The 19,294-nt window shown below is 32.4% G+C and overlaps 3 protein-coding genes and 1 non-coding gene across 6 annotated transcripts; 2 read left to right on the top strand and 2 right to left on the bottom strand.

Moving 5' to 3' along the window:
• Nucleotides 1–680: 680 nt before the first annotated feature.
• LOC112326879 (auxin-binding protein ABP19a) lies at nucleotides 681–1,510 on the bottom strand. The gene has a single exon (XM_024597176.2). The coding sequence runs from the start codon at nucleotides 1,427–1,429 to the stop codon at nucleotides 797–799; it is 633 nt and encodes a 210-aa protein (XP_024452944.2). The 5' UTR covers nucleotides 1,430–1,510; the 3' UTR covers nucleotides 681–796.
• Nucleotides 1,511–3,118: 1,608 nt separating this feature from the next.
• LOC127905100 (photosystem I P700 chlorophyll a apoprotein A1-like) lies at nucleotides 3,119–4,101 on the bottom strand. The gene has a single exon (XM_052451458.1). It carries the CDS (start codon nucleotides 3,878–3,880, stop codon nucleotides 3,119–3,121), a length of 762 nt encoding a protein of 253 aa, XP_052307418.1. The 5' UTR covers nucleotides 3,881–4,101.
• Nucleotides 4,102–7,030: 2,929 nt separating this feature from the next.
• TRNAS-GGA (transfer RNA serine (anticodon GGA)) lies at nucleotides 7,031–7,117 on the top strand. Its single transcript has one exon. It is a non-coding gene; the product is annotated as a tRNA-Ser (tRNA).
• A 4,413-nt stretch (nucleotides 7,118–11,530) lies between these two features.
• LOC7475696 (growth-regulating factor 5) lies at nucleotides 11,531–13,820 on the top strand. 3 transcript variants are annotated; one of them, XM_024596326.2, is made up of 5 exons: nucleotides 11,531–11,687; nucleotides 11,777–12,288; nucleotides 12,384–12,852; nucleotides 12,967–13,307; nucleotides 13,417–13,820. In XM_024596326.2, the coding sequence occupies exons 2-5, from the start codon at nucleotides 12,102–12,104 to the stop codon at nucleotides 13,422–13,424; spliced, it is 1,005 nt and encodes a 334-aa protein (XP_024452094.1). In that variant the 5' UTR covers nucleotides 11,531–11,687; nucleotides 11,777–12,101; the 3' UTR covers nucleotides 13,425–13,820. The 3 variants fall into 3 exon arrangements, with proteins under 3 accessions (XP_024452094.1, XP_052307584.1, XP_002303244.3); XM_052451624.1 differs by having other exon boundaries at nucleotides 11,547–11,687; nucleotides 12,949–13,307; XM_002303208.4 differs by lacking the exon at nucleotides 11,531–11,687 and having other exon boundaries at nucleotides 11,726–12,288; nucleotides 12,949–13,307.
• The last annotated feature ends 5,474 nt before the right edge of the window (nucleotides 13,821–19,294 follow it).

Below are 19,294 nucleotides of genomic sequence, written 5' to 3'. Positions count from 1 at the left end.
ACAAGAAGAGGTGTGGTATAAAATAAATCACACATTAAAAAAAAAACAAGAAGAAAAGGGAGCTCTTCCTATAAAATAAAATAAAATAAAAAAAGACCAAGGAGTTATGATAAGAAAAAGATAAGAATAACCTAATAAAAAATAAATCAAAATAGAATGACCCCTTAAAAAACAAAATTTTAAAAAGAGATTTCAGGCTAGAGAAATGTGACAATAATCTTGTAAAAAAAAAAAAAAAAACGATGAATAGCCGTGTTAAAATACATAAACATATTGAAGAGATGGTAATAAAATGTCATTAGCTAGCATTATACAAAAGGGTGTCTAAGACAAAACTATAAAAAAGATTTTCTCTGAAAAAAGATGGAAGAACTAGAAAATAGTAGCAGCAATGTGATTCTACTAAAAAAATAAAAGAAGAAGAAGAAGTTAAAGTTTTCATCATATATATATAATATAGTATAAATAAGAGTTGTCGTTTCTTACCTTCTTCCACCATGCTTCCTTTTGAATTTATTTTTTTCATTTCCTGAAGAACTTAAAAACCTGCAGCATTATTTTCTTTTTATTCTTTGAAAGGAACATGTGTTGATTGTACTATTTATGTGAAATAGAAACTAGATTCTTGTGCTCTAAACTTGGCGACCTGAAACAATGCATTGGAGCTTTTACACTCGAGATCATAACAAAATTCCATAAAACTAAGGGGAAAACAATTGACGAGAACACAACCCACATAAGTCTAATCAATACACATGAAGAAATGGATTCTTAGCAAGAAACAACTTTAGCAATCCTAGCCAGTTCCACCAAGAACTTTCTTGAGCTTTTTAACTTGAGCATCATCAAGAAAAGTTGATTTCTCCAGCAGTTCTGAGGACAAGTCGTTGGCAAAGAACGCAAAATCAGTGATTTGGAGGCCAGGATCAGGGTCACTAAAGCTAACAACAGCGATTGCTTGTATCCCAGCAGCATTGATTTGAAAGTGAAGCAACCCTCGTGGAAACACCATAACATCACCCTTCTTAAGAGTCTTAACGTAAACAGTGTTGGCCGAGCTGGAAATGAATCCAGCAGTGATCTTACCTTGCACCACGAATAAGATTTCGGATGCACCCGGGTGAGTGTGCATCGGGATAACACCAGCTGGTGCTAGGTCTAGTCGAGCCATGGATAGACCGAGCCCATTTACACCAGGAAATTGCTGTACAAAAGCTGGGGTGACAGCAGCACTGATGATATTGGTAGTGTTACCAGCAACGCCAAGGCCAGTAAACACAAAATCATCGACTGTGACATTTGAGGGCATTCTGCAGGCGTACCCCGCAGGGCTTCCTGCACCCTTTAGTTTTGCAACACAGAAATCAGCTGCATGAGAGGAGGAAGAAAACAGGAGAGCAAAGAGAACGGCAAAGTGAAGCATTTTCATCGGGATGCTATTGGTTGCTGGGTTTCGAGTGTGTCTTCTTGATAAGTTTTGTTTGGTTTATATAGAACTTGTACACAACTGGCAATTGGGGTATGGTGGAAATTGGACGAGCTAGCTATAAACCACAACTCTTGTCCTACAAGTCTCCCTCTCGTGATTACGCAAAACAACAAGGAGCCTCTTTTCGTTAATAGTCTCCTAATAAATTTAAAAGGTGCAATCTTTTTGTTTTTAATTGGCTATTCAAACAAGGTCAGGCATGAGTAATTAAGCATTTGGCAGAACTTGATAAAGTTCATACTCTCAGCAAAAAGGCATGCATTACATGAATTGCTAAAAATCAATAGCATTTGTCAAGCTAAATTTATACTATGATACAGCCATTATTATTACACTTCAATTATATATGTATAACGTTATGATACAGCCATTCTTTGGGTAGAGCATAGTTTGGAGTTGAGAATCCTCCTTGCTGGTTTGTCAAACAAAATCCAGCTTCTGACAGAAGTGCATCGGTAGAAAGGAAGATATGATTAGGAAATCATCCAATTTTGTGGTCCAACAGCATCACATGGGAAGGAAAAGAGAGGATTCTAACAAGACAATATGACAGCTATAATCCCATATGATATCAGTTAAATTAATGGTAGCCAAGGAAATACTGAGTGGCTAGAAGAAATCCCATCCTGCTAAGTCTTCTATCCACATAGGAAAGTGGAAGGCAGAACTCAGTATAGGTAGAATGAGCTTCTGATCTACAATCTTCATGGTGAATTGACATTGCTAGGATATAGAGTACAATTACGTATAGTTAATATGAGATAGAAAATTATTCTTAATTTTAAGAATTACTGTCTGTAGATGACGCGTGGGGTAATTGGTTGGTCATTCGACAGGGAAATTGAGGTGTTCATGGTAGGAGCTCCCATTATCAGCCTGCAGCACCGTTGCTAGTCTGCACAATATCTATTAATAATTTAGAGTGTATTTTAAAGTGCGGAGATAATTATTTTTAAAGTATGTTTTACTTAAAAATATATTAAAGTAATAATTTTTTATTTTAAAAAAATTATTTTAATATTAGTACATCAAAATAATTTTAAAACATAAAAAAAAATTCAAAACAAAAAAACATCTTTTTTAATTTTTTAAAATACTTTTAAAATATAAAAACAAATAAATTTTTAATATACCAATGTTTTGAAAAAAAAAAAAAGAAGAAAAGAGAGAGAGAGAGAAATGCATCGTGATTAGTTTCCGGCCAGTTCGCTTCAGTCTTTTTTTTTTTCTTTGTTTTAATCAACAAAGTAAAGGTGGTTCCATTGAGAAAAAGGGGCTGTACAGGTCCAATACAAAGAACAGATACATACTACAATACCTAGCCCAAAGAGCACCTCAACTCAGAGATAAGCAAAATCAAGGTCTTGGAGGCCCGGACAAACCACATGTCGTCGTTTGCTGACTCGCATGCCGGTGGCGCCCGTACATAGAACGGCACCGGGACTCTTGAATTCTGACTCCCAGTTTATTTTTGTTTTTTTAAAAAAAAAATTGAAAAAAATTTAAATTTTTTTATTTTAAATTAAATTTTTTAAAATATTTTTAAATTATTTTGATATATTGATGTAAATTTTTTTAAAAAAAAATATAAAAAATATTATTTTGATACATTTTAAAATAAAAAATACTTTAAAAAGCAATAATTACTACACTTTCAAACATCCCCAAGATAAATTCATGAGGAAGTGGGATCTCTTTAGGATCTACTCCAGCGTTTAGAAATTGGTTAATTGGTAAAGATATATGGACTTGATGCCCCGCCCAAGAAAGAGACCCAAGCCCTAGTAGCCCTGCTAAATGGTGATTTAACATAGATTCTACATCTTGGAACCAAGCCAATTTTGGAGCAGCTTTGTGATAATGGAACCAACCAGCAAAAAGCATTAAGGCTGCAAAGACCAATGCACCAATTGCCGTACAATACAATTGTAATTCATTAGTTATTCCAGATGCTCTCCAAATCTGAAAAAAACCGGAGGTTATTTGTATTTCTCGGAAACCCCCACCCACATCACCATTCAATATTTCTTGGCCCACTATTGGCCTAACTACTTGGGCGCTAGGCCCAATGTGAGTAGGATCGCTTAGCCATGCTTCATAATTGGAAAAACGAGCACCGTGGAAATACATGCCACTCAGCCAAAGAAAGATGATGGAGAGTTGGCCGAAATGAGCACTAAAGACTTTTCGGGAGATCTCTTCCAAATCACTGGTATGGCTATCGAAATCGTGAGCATCAACATGTAGGTTCCAGATCCAAGTGGTAGTATCAGGTCCTTTAGCTATTGTTCTTGAGAAATGACCGGGTCTGGCCCATTCCTCGAAAGAAGTTTTGATGGGATCCCTATCTACCAAAATTTTTACTTCTGGTTCCGGCGAACGAATAATCATTGAGTCCTCCTCTTTCCGGACAACACATACAAAGAGACCCGCCAACAGTCAAGTAATTAGTGAACCCATGAGAGATTTTTCTAATTAGTTTTTTTCTATCTAGTTTCGTTAGTTATTCACTAGAGCAATTATGATCTGGAAGTCGATCCAGGGCAAGTGTTCGGATCTATTATGACATAGCCACGAGGCGCTCAACGGACCTTTCTGGGCTTTGAATTGATGCAAAAATAATTTTTTTGTGCAACATTAAAGTATTCAAAGGCATCTTTTATTCCTTTTAATATTAATGTTTTAATATAAGAGTAAGAGAAAATAAAATATAAAATCTAGAAAATATATATTTTCTATTGTCTGTATCTGTGTATCATTTATTCTATTCCTATGAAATACCAGATAAAAAGTAATGAAATTCATGAAATTCTTCGATTGTGTCTTCCCACAGAAATGATCCGTTTTATTTGACTGATGGAGACAACAAATAATTAGTTATAACAAATTAATATAATTATAAGAAAATAATTATAAGAAATAAAAATATAACAAATACTAAATAATAAAAGAAAAGAGCATGCTCTTATCTTATTCGAATATTTTATTCGAAACGCCTTGTGATCTTCAACCAATTCTGCGCTTCAATATAATTTCCAGGAGTAAGCGCTATAGCTTGTTTCCAATACTCCGCGGCTTTGTCGGACCAAGCCTCCGCAATTTCAGAATCTCCCTGCCGAATGGCTTGTTCTCCTCGGTCGGAATAGGCGAGTAAATTCCTTCCCTTAGAACCGTACTTGAGAGTTTCCTAACTCATACGGCTCGACAGTCAATTCTTTTGATGTCCCATTTTTTTTTCGAGTTAATCAAAAGAGGTTAATTACATGAGTTTCAAACTTGAAGTTTGATTTTATTAATTATTAATAATAATAATTAATAATATTAATAATATTAATAATTAATAATATTAATAATTAATAATAATAATCCGTTTTGTTTTATCTTTTCTCCCACCTTCAAAAGAATAAAGCGTAGGTGTTCTACTATCATTACAATTTTCTGAAAGGTAACTATCTCGGTTTCATATAGAAATTTCTATTTATATAGAATCTTTGAAAAAGACCTTCTCTCATAAGAAAGAAAAGGCTTACTATCTTTGGGATCTGATGCTACACCGCTGCTCAATACTTTAGGGGGTCGACTCCATTACATAAGTGGATTCCTAGCTTTTGTCTCATATTATGACATTAAGTAAGCAGTTCTTATTGTATCGGCAAAAATTTCGCTAATTGATCTTTACGGTGCTTCCTCTATCAATTAGATCCTTTATCCATAGAATAAAGTATCTAGGCATATTTCTTTTTTCATATTTCGATTTCTATGAAGTTTCTTTCTTTGCTACAGCTGATAAAAATCGTTGTTTTGGACGATGCCATATGTAGAAAGCCTATTTTTTTTTTACTAGTAGATTTTTGATTTTGCTCTTTCTTTCCTTTTTCTTTCTATAGTGTAGATAGTCGCACGTAATGACAGATTACGGCCATATTATTAAAAGCTTGTGGTAAGAAAGGGTTTCGTTCTAATGCCCGAAAATAATATTCCAAAGCTTTTGTGTGTTCTCCATTACTTGTGTGAATAAGGCCTATATTATAGAGTATATAACTTCTATCATAGGGATCGATTTCTAGTCGCATAGCTTCATAATAATTCTGTAAAGCTTCCGCATAATTTCCTTCGGATTGAGCAGACATCCATTACGGTCGTTATTCGATTCAAAGAATCTCCGTTCCAGAACCGTACGTGAGGTTTTCATCTCATACGGCTCCTCCCTTAATGTGCATAATAAGCCTAATACATAGAATCAAAAAGGAGTGAAATATTCTCATTATGAACTGAGCGGGGCTAGTGTTTTTACAAGAAATCTCTAGCCAACCTTCCTGCAAAAGATCGTTTCTTAACATCCAAGATGTTGGTACTATATAAAAATAGAAAAATGTTACGTTAACTCCAACAATTTCTTTGTCCTCAACATCCCTTAATTTCTAGGAATTAGTCACTTCAACAGTCTTCGATGGTTATATGGGTATCCAAAGCACGAATGAGATGGATATTTGTTGTCCCAACCATTCTTCTTAATCCCGATCCCAATAAGGAAAAGGGAAAATTTATAGCAAAGTTTTCGTGTTGTTGATTCCTAAGCGTAGTGCTTCTTCCTCTATGCCGCCTAGTGGTACTAGTGGAGCAGGATTAACCTGCAATACATAACCCATAGCCATAGGTGTAACCTTTTCGCTCAATGCTAGAATCGACAATTGAAACATCTGAGGCTGCATTAATCGGGGATACACGACAGAAGGAATTTTTTTTTTAGAAACTTCACCTTCAATAAATGTAGAGTTTTTTTCAAATCTTTCTATCCCGGCTAATGTGTCTTTCTCCTAAGACTCGAAGCGGTAAATAAAAAAAATCAAATCACACCATCTCTGTAATAAGTAAATGCCTCTTTTTCTCCTGAAGTTGTCGGAATTATTCGTAATAAGATATTGGCTACAATTGAAAAGGTCTTATCAATCAAATTTCCAGTTATTCGGGATCTAGGCATAGGTAGCAATCCATTTTAAAATTTCTTTTAATTACCTCTCGTGAGAAAACGATCCTACAAAAAAAGTAATTATACAGTACGAAATAACATAAAAACAGCCTTAACTCATAAAAAAAGATAGACCGAGTGTTCGAGTCGTTCCAATCCCGTGATTTTAGCCGGTATAGATATCAGAAAAAGACGGGAACGTCATCTTCGCAAACAGCAAACATAAATAGTAAATAGATATATATCTTTATTGTTTTTAATAAAAAGTTTTTCACAAAAACAAAAAAATAATTGCTTTATCCCCCAGCCCCGAAGGAAAGGTCTTTCTTTGATTAAATGATTAAAAGTTTTTTATTTTTCTATTCTATTTTTTATAGTTACAATTAATTGTATGTACCGTACCTATCCATCATCTAATCTAATATATATGATACTAAATTATATATGATACTAAATACAATTAGAATAATTACATCAATAGTTGCATTGACAGTTATCTTCATTCTCAAATCGGGATTGACTCGCGATTCACTCGCTTTCGGGGCCATAATCATTATCCTAATCATTATGTAGGAGAGATGGCCGAGTGGTTGAAGGCGTAGCATTGGAACTGCTATGTAGGCTTTTGTTTACCGAGGGTTCGAATCCCTCTCTTTCCGCACCTTCACCTAATTTATCAATGTTACTGAAATGCTATTGACCGCAATATATCAAATCACATAACAATGGATACCTTTATTCCAAGAGTTCGATCTTTCTTTGATATAGATTCTCTATTCCTAATTTCTGTGGAACAGAAAATACGAGTGGACAAGGAATGAATATATTTAGTGTTTATGAATGGGTATCTACATGAGCGGAGCTGGTAATATACGATAAGGAAGACTAAAATTAATATAATAAGATATATTATTAAAAAAATTATTTTATTTAAAATAAAAAATATTATACTTTTTCATATTTAAATACTAAATAAAAAAATATTTTGCAGCGACGCGGATTCTACTTGCCTCCCGTAGTTCCGCCACTAGGTATTTGGGAGGTCCAACATAAGTCTTTTTATTGCATTTAATTCAAGCATTTAGATTTAGGAGAGTATTAGAATTATTTTTTTGGATAGTTATATTATTTTAAGATAATAAATAAAATATAAATATATTATCAAACCTAATTCAAATATATATATACATACTTCAAATATATTTAATACTATTTTATTTTTTATTTAATAATAAATAATAAATATTTATATGAATATCCTAAACCCAATGAATAAAATATAAATATATAAATTATTTTTTAAATAAATAATTAACAATACATGAATATATATATAAAAAAACCCACTGTAGATCATCCCTATTCATGATTGCTCGTCTCCTCCAGTACTTGAATGATATATATTTTTTTCTTTTTTGAGTGACAATCTATTTATTAATTAGCTGGCATTATGTCTGAACAATTAATTCATCAAAATATAGCATATAATACATATATAGCGATCTTCGGATCTCTGGATATACAAATTGTAAAGTAGAAGAGTACAAAAGTGACCATCCAAGTGACCCGTGAGCGCCATTCAAGTGCCAACGATACAAATATTGGCCCTTGGTGATTGTTTTAGGTCATCTAAGTTTGGAGCCTTCCTAGGGTTCTAATATATTAACTGCAAACCTGTATTTTTTTTTTTTTTCCTTAGACCTGGATCCAGCTGATCTGGAGTCTAATACGATTCAAGAAAAGATTAAACAAAAAAAACTTAATTCTAGTGTAATTATATATTTTATTCAGTTTTATACTATCAATTATAACTCTCACCTCTATCATTGGATTTAGATGAAGTTTTTACTATTTTTCTAGAATTTTTTAGAATATTTTTACCTAATATAAATATATTATTTAGCTTGCACTTAGATTTATTTTACGGTCATGGATTATTGAATAAAATTGATGTTTTGTTTGGAGCAACACATTTTTTTTCTTTGTTTAAATAAAGAACAAGAACAATCGAACTTATCAAAGTATAACTGACTTTGTGTCATGCTTCCTTATACCTCTCATTCACGATGCATTAACCATTGGGGTGGGGGTTCATATTCCAATAGTATTTGTACCTCGGTTCAAGGTAATTGTTGTGTCACGCTATTATATCAAATCTGATTTTTAGCTTTTAAAATTGTGTCATTCTTGCACGTGGGTTTCTAGATTTTTATATCAACGAGGTTCACATTAATTAGTATTAGAGCTATGCTCTGAAAATCAGGTTATATAATTTATTTCTTTGTGTTTTGTTTTAACTTCCTGTCAATTCTTTTAGTTTCTCTTCTTCTTTGCTTTAACTCAAGTTTCTTGGTGTCATGTGCTTATGGTCTGAGTTTTTCTCTTTCTACTATCCAATTTATGTTATTGGGTCTTTTGATAAAAAAACAAAAAAGGAGTTAATTCATTTATTTATGTCCAATATATCTTTTAGATTAAAAAATAAAAAAACAATCAGATCGCAAGAATTTGATAAGTTGAAAGAACTAATTTATGAATGACAAGCTTTAGAGAGAGAGGAGCAACAATGTTGAAAGTATAAAAGACGAAAGAGAAGAATTGTTACTTTCATATAAAGTTGTTAAAGGCAAGTGTTGGCAACAAAAGAGTTCTGAAGGCTTAAACATGAGGTCTATGAACACATCCATTATACCTATTAGTGATTTAAGGACGAATCATCTTGAAAAGAGAGGTAAATCATATGATTCAACAAAAGGTTGAATAAGAAAATTTGAATTCTAGCATGATTGTGCATATTATCCAGGTTTACGCTATCGAAAATAAATATGAGCAACATGTTTTTTTCTTTATTTAAACAAAGAACAATCAAACTTATCGAAATATAACTAACTTTGTGATGTTCTTCCTTATACTTCTTGTTCGTAATTTGTTAATTTTTAGATAAGAGTTTATATTCCAATAGTTTTAATGTCTTGGTTCAATGTGATTGTTGTGTAATATTCTATTAAATCTAATTTTTGAAAAAAAAATCTAGTTGACCAGATTAAAAACTTGAATTGACTCGATCAACTAGTCTAACACGGTCAAAACTTAGTCATCGAGTCATTGATTTTTTTAAAAAAAATGGTTTTTGACTTTTTAAAAACCTTAAATTGCACATTTTTTCACAGCTAATTTAAAAAGAAAAAGAAAAAGCAAACTTTCAATTCCATTTAGGGGTATTTAGAAGTGTGGTAGTAATTGTTTTTTAAAATGTTTTTTATTTGTAAATATTTCATAATACTATTTTTTTATTTTTAAAAATAATTTTTAATATTAACACATCAAAACAATTTAAAAACATAAAAAAATTTAATTTGAAGCAATAAAAAAATAATAAAAAAAAAATTTTAAGCAATAAAAAAATAAAAACAAAAATTAATTTTTTTTTAAATGTTTTGGCAACGTAAAATAAAATAGGCTCTTAAGTTCAAGAGATAAAGAAATATACGCATAAAAACACAGACAGATATGTTGAAGAAATTTTAAAAAGAAATAGGCGCAGATAAGAAAAGGAATGGTCGAGCTATACTGGATTTCTTTACGAATGAGCCTGATAAATGTTATCTTTGAAAGCAGATTTCAGCATTTCTAACATGTACGTAGTTCTTCTTGTTGAGTTTTGGGTTTAACAGATTAAAAAAATGGGTTTGTTTCTTCTGTTTTGTTGTTATAAAGCAGATGAGAGATGGGATTTTGTTTGGGGGTTAGGGTTTTGGGAGGATTGATTAGGATTTTCTCAGAGGACAAATTAAGATTGCCATTTTTGCTGGAAATGAAATGTAAGGGAAGAGGTTTTTTTGGTCAGGTACAGTTAGCAGAAATGGATTTTGAAGTTTGGTGTGTAGTGCATTTGGTCCTGGTTTTGATGTGAATAGGGATTTTGTATGATCTTGTTTTGTTGGTGGTAAGGAAATGGGCTAATAATATCTCACAAAATAATCAATAAATTAAACTATTTGCCTGAATGGGCACCCAGATAAAACAGCATAAAAAAAGAAAGAAACAATGATATATGATAAGATGGTCAAAGAGGAGCCAAATTATAATGGGGACTTTTCAAATGACAGTACAGTAATCATAGAGGTGCGAAAGGAGTTTCAAGAAACAATACTGTTGTTTTCAGGGATGTGATAGAATCGTCAAGGCCTGGCTCCAGGTCAAAAAAAATCCCAGGTGAGCACGAGACCTATATATGTGAAACTGCAAATTACTTGCTGGCAACCCCACAAATAATGGTTCTTCACTGTTCACTGTGAAGGAAGGGTGAGTAGCTAATATGGAAAGAGATATATTCAAGAAAATCTAATTCTGGAAACTTTGGGTTAATGAATGAGAAAAGCTGAGTTAGTTGAGGCACAGTAATGGAGGACAGGCATGTGTTTTGGGGCAGAGCAAAAGCACTGTGCAGAAGTGTAAACTGTCCCCACCTCTCCTCCCCCTCCTTTCCTCATAGGCAGGTGCACTTCCCTGCCACTTGCTGCCATTTTCCAACTGAGGAAGAAAAAGTTTCTTTAACCTGCAACCAAACAAGATTATACCTCCCTCTAACCAATAGTTTCTCCATTGCACTATTATGGCATCTTCACTATTGTGCTTATCGAATTGCATCTTCCCCGCCCGTTGCCTCTTCCATGTTGCAACGCAAATAAATAATTTCATTTTATGGCTGATGATATGAACCATTTCTTGGCTTTACCTGTCAACTAAGTTGCAGAATTGCTCAACTTTTATTGGGAGAAATGGTCTGAAGAGATTGAATAGTTCTGACTGATACTACAGTAAGAATGGTTTGTGCATAAACATGTAATTTATCAACAAAAACTTGAAATGGGAGAATCGATCACGTGCTCATATATACGAGAAATAATTTTTCAAGTGAATTGGTTATTATATATATATACACTCTATGTCTTGCAACTAATTTTTACAATCATGTAAGAACTCGACCCTTAATCCACTATCTTCAAGGTCTGTGTGTGAAAACTGAAAACAAAATAGAAATGGTGACTAAAGTCAGGCCTTGGAGTGTATATGACACAAGCATTGAGTCTAGTTGTCTTACAACAACATGGAAAAGATTGCTACATACACTTTAAGACTATATTATTTGCAGATTCACATAATATAAAGACAAGGCACTCATTTCCATGTCCATAATGTGGACTTGTGGAGACAGCAAAACCCAAGGTGCTTGCAAGGCTAACCCTATTGTTCACTATTTAATTGTTTTCAAATTTTTATACTTTGTTTGTACATTTGTTTATGGATTTATGCAGTGATGTCAGAGACAAGGTTAACAGTAGCAGCAGCAGCAGCAGAGGTGCAGTCATAATAGGAGAAGACTCATTAAGTACTAGAGGGAGGGAGGAGGTTGCAGCAGTATTATATATCAGAGCCATTAGTTTTTATTCATGCACAGAAGAAGATTCTGCTAGCAATGGACTTTGAGATAATACATTTCAAAACTATCAGCCCCAACTAGAACAACTACTACAGCAACAACAACAAAAAAACCCTTCTTTTGTCTCTGAAATCTCTCTATAATTGACAACTTGCTAATCCTTTTAATTGGTTCTTTTCGGCTTCTTTTTCTACTCAAATATGTTGAATACAACAAGTGCCAGAAATAGCCTTCTTTTTACTGCAACTCAATGGCATGAGCTTGAACACCAAGCTCTCATTTACAAATACATGGTCTCTGGTGTCCCTGTCCCGCCGGAACTCCTCTATTCTGTCAAAAGAAGCTTGGAATCTTCTTTGGCATCAAGACTCTTTCCTCATCAACCTAGTAAGCTGATCTGTGGTTATTTCTTTGAATGTTTTTTTCTTTTTAATAATAAAAAAAGGTGTTCAGAAGAAAGTTGGGAATGTGTGTTTTTGCAGCTGGGTGGGGTTGTTTTCAGGCGGGTGCTGGCAGAAAAGCAGACCCAGAGCCAGGAAGGTGCAGAAGAACGGATGGAAAGAAATGGAGGTGCTCAAAAGAAGCATACCCAGACTCCAAGTACTGTGAGCGGCACATGCACAGAGGCAAGAATCGTTCAAGAAAGCCTGTGGAACTTGCATCAACTACTACAACAGCAGCGGCAGCAGCAATTCCTTTAACATCAATCAACAGAAACCTCTACAACAACACTGTTTCGCCCTCCAGTTCCTCTTATTCTTTCTCTAACCTCTCTTCATCTATGGAATCTGAAATTTATGCCCATCAAGATTCTAGCCGCAGCACCTTCCTTTATCCTCATTCTTCATCTTCTGGTCCTCCAGCTGATTCTGGTTTTTCACCTCAAAACAGCACCACTCATAACCTGTTTTTGGACTGTGGATCTTCTCCTCATGCTGATAAAGAGTATAGGTGTGTGTAAGTTCGGAAAACAAATCCGTTGCTTATATATTTCCGTTCCTTTGGTTTCATGGTTTAAATTTAATTTTCGTTACATTAATTACAAAGGTATTCTCATGGAATAAGGGAGTGTATGGACGGGAGAGCTTTCTTCCCAGATGCTTTAGGGAGTGCAAGAGGCGTACAAGACTCATACAATCAATTGACAATGAGTTCCTACAAAGGTTACTCGCAGTCACAGTTTCAAAGCTTTGCTAATACTTCTAAAGAAGAGCAGCAACAACCAGGGCACCATTGCTTTGTTTTGGGCACTGATATTATCAAGTCATCAGCTACAAGGTCAATCAAGTTGGAGAAAGAACCTGAAACCCAGAAGCCATTGCACCATTTCTTTGGTGAGTGGGAACCGAAGGATGCAGACTCTGGGCTTGATCTTGCATCCAGTTCAAAACCTGATCACGACACTGGTAATTATAAAAAAATAATCATCTCAATAATATTGTAAACAAATATCTGTTATACTTGCTTCTTGTACCCTTTTCTGTCTTCATGTAACAGGTTACTCATGTTTCGCAGATGATTGAAGTCTCAATAATGGATCTTTGTAATCTAGCCAAAACAGTACTTGCTCGTGCTCAATGACTTTCTTGCATCAGATGCCGAAATTATGGCCAGGGGGAGTTCTTTTGGCACTGAAGATGAAATAATGTAGGGCCACTAGAGGATTCCTGTCTTTTGCCTCTTTGATCATTATTTTTCTCTTCCCCTTCCATGAAACATGTTTGGAATTTGTAGACTTGCTTGTTTGACTGGAAGCAAGTGTGCGTGCTTCGCTCCACGGCAGTAGAGTTAGAAGCTACCAACACTTTTTCTCTCTTTCGGCATTTGAATGTTCATTAATCTGGCCTCCGTCCTCCACATATATATGGGGTCCTATCAACCAATATGTTCAAGAAAAATGAGTTGTCCATTTCCTACTACACCAACACTCCCTTGTTTAGCCTGGAAATCTATGAAGATAAATTAAAAACCCTTTTAATCTGTGATCATCAGAGAGGACAAAAGACTTGAACTTGATTAATTATTGGATCCATTACATTATATAAAGAAACATCCTTCAAATAATATATGTAAATATATGCATCATCCACAGGATAATTATTGTCTCTTTTATTCTCTGAATTAAACTAGGGGACCAAGCTTTCTATCAACTAAAGATTGAAAGCCATTCCTCCAGTAAGACAGCTTTCACTTCCTATGCTCTTAGGCAGAAATTAGCTCCATCTGCTGAAGATTATTCTTTTCTCTTCTTCTTTTTTTCATGCAGAATGCAACTTAATTTTCCGTTAAAACTTATTTTTTATTGCAATTTGGGTGCTTTAAAGAATACCAAGGGGCTAGCCAAAACAATATCAAGAAATTTAGCACGATACGCCTGGGATGTGGTGACGGTTTTCAAAAACAAATACTTGTTACTAACTAGATTGTTTTTTTTTTAGGTGTCTCATTTTTTTTCTAACATAAAAAAAAATAAAAAATATTCAAATGATAATAACTTCAGTAAATCTAGGTTAACTTGATTAACTCGTGACTCAGAATAACCCTAGAAAAAAAATAGAGAAAATTAGAAAGTTCAGGGCCAATAAAACTAATTTCTAATGATGAAATTGAAAAATTAATTTAGAAAAAAGACACGCGAAAGAAAAAAAAAAAACTCAAGTCAATCTAAGTTCACTTTACTAACCCATCACTTGTGAAATGAGATTGAAATAAGAAAAATATTTTTTAAAAAAATTATCAAGCTAGAAAAAAGAATCAAAGTTAAATAAATAATAAAAAAACTTTGAAAAAAATACGTAAGTCACCCTAGATTAACTTAATGAACCTGCAAGACGAGATAACTTTATAGAAATGAAAAACATAAAAAAAATAAGAAATCTCAAGACCCAATAACCTAATTTCAAAGGATGAAATTAAAACAAAACCATTGAAAAAAAATCCAAAGCAACTTGATTTAACTTGCGACTCAAGATAACCCCAGAGGAAGGAAAGGAGAAAAAATAGAAAGCTCAAGACTCAATAGTCTAATATTAAATGATAAAATTATATAAAAAAAAACCAAAGTTAAATCAGGTAATCTTCGAAACCAACAATCCTGATCAAGAGACCGAGATCACCCCGTAGAAGAAAGAAAAAAATCTTCAATAAAATTTTTAACCATTAAAAAATAAAAAATAAAAAAATAGTAATTAAAACAGTGATGACCAAATCTTATATATAAACTAATAAAAGAAAAATGACGAACTTAATAAAAAAAAAGGATAAAAAAAGAAATTGAAAGAATGAAGATTAAAATTGAGTGAAAAATAAAATAAAATGTTGAGGGATAAAATTGAAAGAAAAAAATTACAAAAAGAATAAAAAAATTAAAAGAATGAGGACCAAAATTGAATAAAAAAACAGATGAAATAAAATGTTGAGGGATAAATTGAAAGAAAAAAAAAATTAAGAAAAGAAAGAAAAAAGAGCAGGATCAAAACAGGAAAAAAAATGAAAAAAATGAAATAAAATGTTGATGGATAAAATTAAAAGGAAAAAAATAAATCAAGAAAAGGATTAAAAAAAATTGAGTATCTTATTTGATATGAAAACTAAATAAAATCAAATGGAAATGGATAAAATTGAAAAGAAAAGCTAAAAACTAATATAAAATAAATAAAGATTAATTAAAAGAAAAAAAAGTATAATTGAAAGATAAAATAAATAGGAGGACAACCTTGGTTTTTGGCTAACCTAATAATAATTTTAAAGAGAGGAGAAAGAAAATTAAGGAAGGAGAAAAAACTCAATCGGTTTTTAAATATAGTGATTTGAGCAACATGTGTTGCTCTAACATCTTAGTCTTCATTGGATGCTTTGGAAAACATAATGGTTGAGAAATTTTAATCACACACAGTAATTTTTTCTTTTTTATTATTATTTTTTATTTATAAAAATATTAATTTACCCCTAATACTAACAAAAGAAACATGAGAAAAAATATTAAAATATCCATTTGACTTATCTTTTAATTTTTGTGAATTGAAGGATACTAAGAAATTATAATATTTTAAAAAATAATATATGCAAAAGCCCTTTTAGTTTTTTTATTTTTTAAAAGGTATTTATGTAATTTAATCGTAAAAAAAATAATATAAACTATTAAATTAAAAAATATTGTTTGATCCTCGTTATAATCAATTTGTTTTCTTTATGACGGCGAGAATTACAATCCAATGTAGAAATGGGACACGTGGAATGCAAAGGATACTTTAACCATAATTATGAAATCTGCCCGGCATGGAGATTGACCGGAAATGATCAAGTTTTAGAGTACTTGGTTAAATTCAAGTTATTTATCGAGTTAACTTGAAATCTATATGATTTATTATAATTTAGATGAGATTTGATCTTTTTTAAATATATATATTTTTATATTTTAATAAATTTAAAAAATATAAATTTAATTTATAAATACTTAGTCTAACCGTATCTTTTTTATAATCTATATCCACATTGATTATTTGCTAACTTTTTGATGTAATATAATTATATATAGCCTACATTTTTTTAACTTTTTAATATGAAATAACTATATTACACTTCACATTTCTTGTTTTATAGCCTATTTCTATATGTATTGTTTTTTATTTTTTTGATATAAGATAAATATACTACACTTTACTTTATATATATATATATATATATATATATATATATATATTCTACATTCACATAGATTTTATTTAACTTTTCAACGTGAAATAACTATACTATACTTCACATTTCTTTTTCTATAACCTACATTGACATGTATTATTTCAAAACTTTTTCATGTGGTTTATTAACACCTCAAACATATTTCCTTTTATTTTTAGAAGCGGACTCGAGTCAATCTGTATGATCCAAAACTTGATTTATTGATCGAGCCAATCCTAAATTGGGTTTAATAACTATTACTTTAACAACACTGCATATGATATATGATAGAGGGAATAAGGTAAACAGCCAGTGTCAAAGCATAATTTTCTTTGAAAAAGAGTTAAAATGATGAAAGGAAGAAAAAAATGATTTCCAAAGCATTGATAAGAAGAAGAAAATCATACACGGCAAAGAAATGCTGACTTTGCAAAAAAGCAGACATGACCTTCAATTCGCAGGTTTTGATGCTATACCCTAAACTTTGATTATTATTTTATTTATTTATTTTACCAACCCATTATATATAAATCAATCTCTCTGGAGCAACAAGACCGCTGACCAGACAAAACTTCGATAACCAAGCCTCCAAGGATGAAATAATAAGAGCCAAAACAAAATGACCAAAGGTAACTTCGGTGTCAAAGAATCATCTCAACCCAATAGCTTAAGCTATTAGGCGAGGTTTCAAAATATGATTTATATTATTCTCTAACACATCCCCTCAAGTGAAAGCCTTTTGGACTTGAAACTTGCACAGACCCACATTACCTTGTGCTTAATTTTTATCAAATAAATGAGGATGGTAAGATTCGAACTCGTGACCGCTTGGTCATCATGACTCTGATACCATGTCAAAGAACTATCTCAATCTAATAGCTTAAGCTGTTAGGTAAGATTTCAGGATATGATTTATATTATTCTCTAATACTCGGCAACCACTTGATAGCCAAAGCATAAAAAAACCCTCTTTAACAGTTTCATCAGCAGCCACTTGAGTGAGGATAACGGTTTTAGTTTATTTTTGTAATTGTAATTTGTAATGCTAAAATATTATATGATTTTTTTGTGGATAGATTTGTGCATAAATTAGGTTGGAATTATGTTTCAAATAATTCTACATTTGATTTGATTACATGGTTGAAACTTGTAATAATTTAATGTTTTTCTTCGATGAACTGCCAAATACTTACTTAAAACCTCAAATCTTGACCTTTGATTTTTTGGGTATTTTTTTATTTTGATATTTAAAATTTATTTTCAAAGGTTTTTTTTACTCTTTTAATTTATTTACAATAATTTTTAATTTTTAATTTTTTTTCTTAACGATGCTTTGGGAGTCTCTAATTAATTCCTACATTTATTTTTCTTATACAAATTTATGGTATTGTTTTTGTTATATTCCAAGTAATGCACATCATTAAAATTATGATGATATTTTTATACAACTCTAAATATATTATTATTAAACATTAGAATAATACCGCATATACATATAAGTAGTTATTTCTTTTTATTATTTTTATTATTAGAGAGTGTCAAAGTGCATAAAATAATGAGAAAAATGAAAATAAATTGAACCCTCATCATAATAACAAAATTTTAGTGTTTGAAAATCTATCAATCTATGATGTGTAGTTTTCGAAATTTCTATAGTAATAGAATATCAAAAGAAAAATATACACTGAAATTTACTTCCAAAGAAAATACCTTTGTTACAAATGGAACAGAATTTATAAGAAGTTCTTGAAAACAATTTATTCGTTAATATTTTTAAGTTAATATGCATAATTTGAATGACACGAATAATCTTAGCCCACATTTAACATACGTGATAAATGCATAAAAGCAATTCAAGTCTTTATATATATTATACAATATATTAAAAGAGTTTAATATCCCTTTTACTGTTTACTTAGACTCAAAGCATTGTGGATTAGAGTAGTATAATAACAGCACAGCCCTTGCCACAAAAAGTTGCAAGGACAGCCAGGGAGGGATTGAGTTTTCTTTTCACTGGAATGCATTTGGTATTGAAGAGATGCTTGGGGTGAAAAGGTCATTTCAAGTTTTAGTGGGGCTGCCCTAGGCGTCAGCCAGGCCCGCACCCCCACGTGAGGACACCTAACACTTAGGATGACATGCCCTTGCGCTGGGTCAAACCCGAGCGCCACCCAGTGCTGGGGCTAGCTTGCCCTTGCCCTGGGCGTGAGTCAGGCCTGCGCCCCCACGTGAGGACACCTGGCGCTTGGGCTGCTGCCCTTGCGCTGGGTCAGACCCGCGCGCCATGTGGCGGAGGGGCTAGCTTGCTCAGGCGCACCGCCAGACCCGCGCGCCATATGGCAAGACTTTACACTCGGGTTGCCCTGCCTATGGGCAGGGTCACACCTGACGAGGTGTTAGGGCTGGCTTGCCCTGTGCTAAAAGCTAATAGGTCATGCGTCAGGACCCAATTTTCTTGAGTCCTTTGTTAGGACCCAAGGCTATTGGGTCTGGAGTTTCTAAACATAATTATTTCCCTTATAAGTATTACTATAGTTGAAATTATTAATATCAAACATATTATAATTTGTGTTGTAAATATTATTAGTTCAATTGTAATAAAAATAATAATATTTATACCTGATATTAATACTTTAAATTAGAATAAAAATCATAATATTCAGAACACAAATAATACATTTTTTTATATTAATACTTTCAATTATAACAATAA

This window comes from Populus trichocarpa, chromosome 3 (genome assembly GCF_000002775.5).
Source record: "Populus trichocarpa isolate Nisqually-1 chromosome 3, P.trichocarpa_v4.1, whole genome shotgun sequence".
In the NCBI taxonomy this organism is placed as follows: domain Eukaryota; kingdom Viridiplantae; phylum Streptophyta; class Magnoliopsida; order Malpighiales; family Salicaceae; genus Populus; species Populus trichocarpa.
The sequence above is the reverse complement of the archived record's forward strand: the minus strand, read 5'-3'. Positions and strand labels throughout refer to the sequence as shown.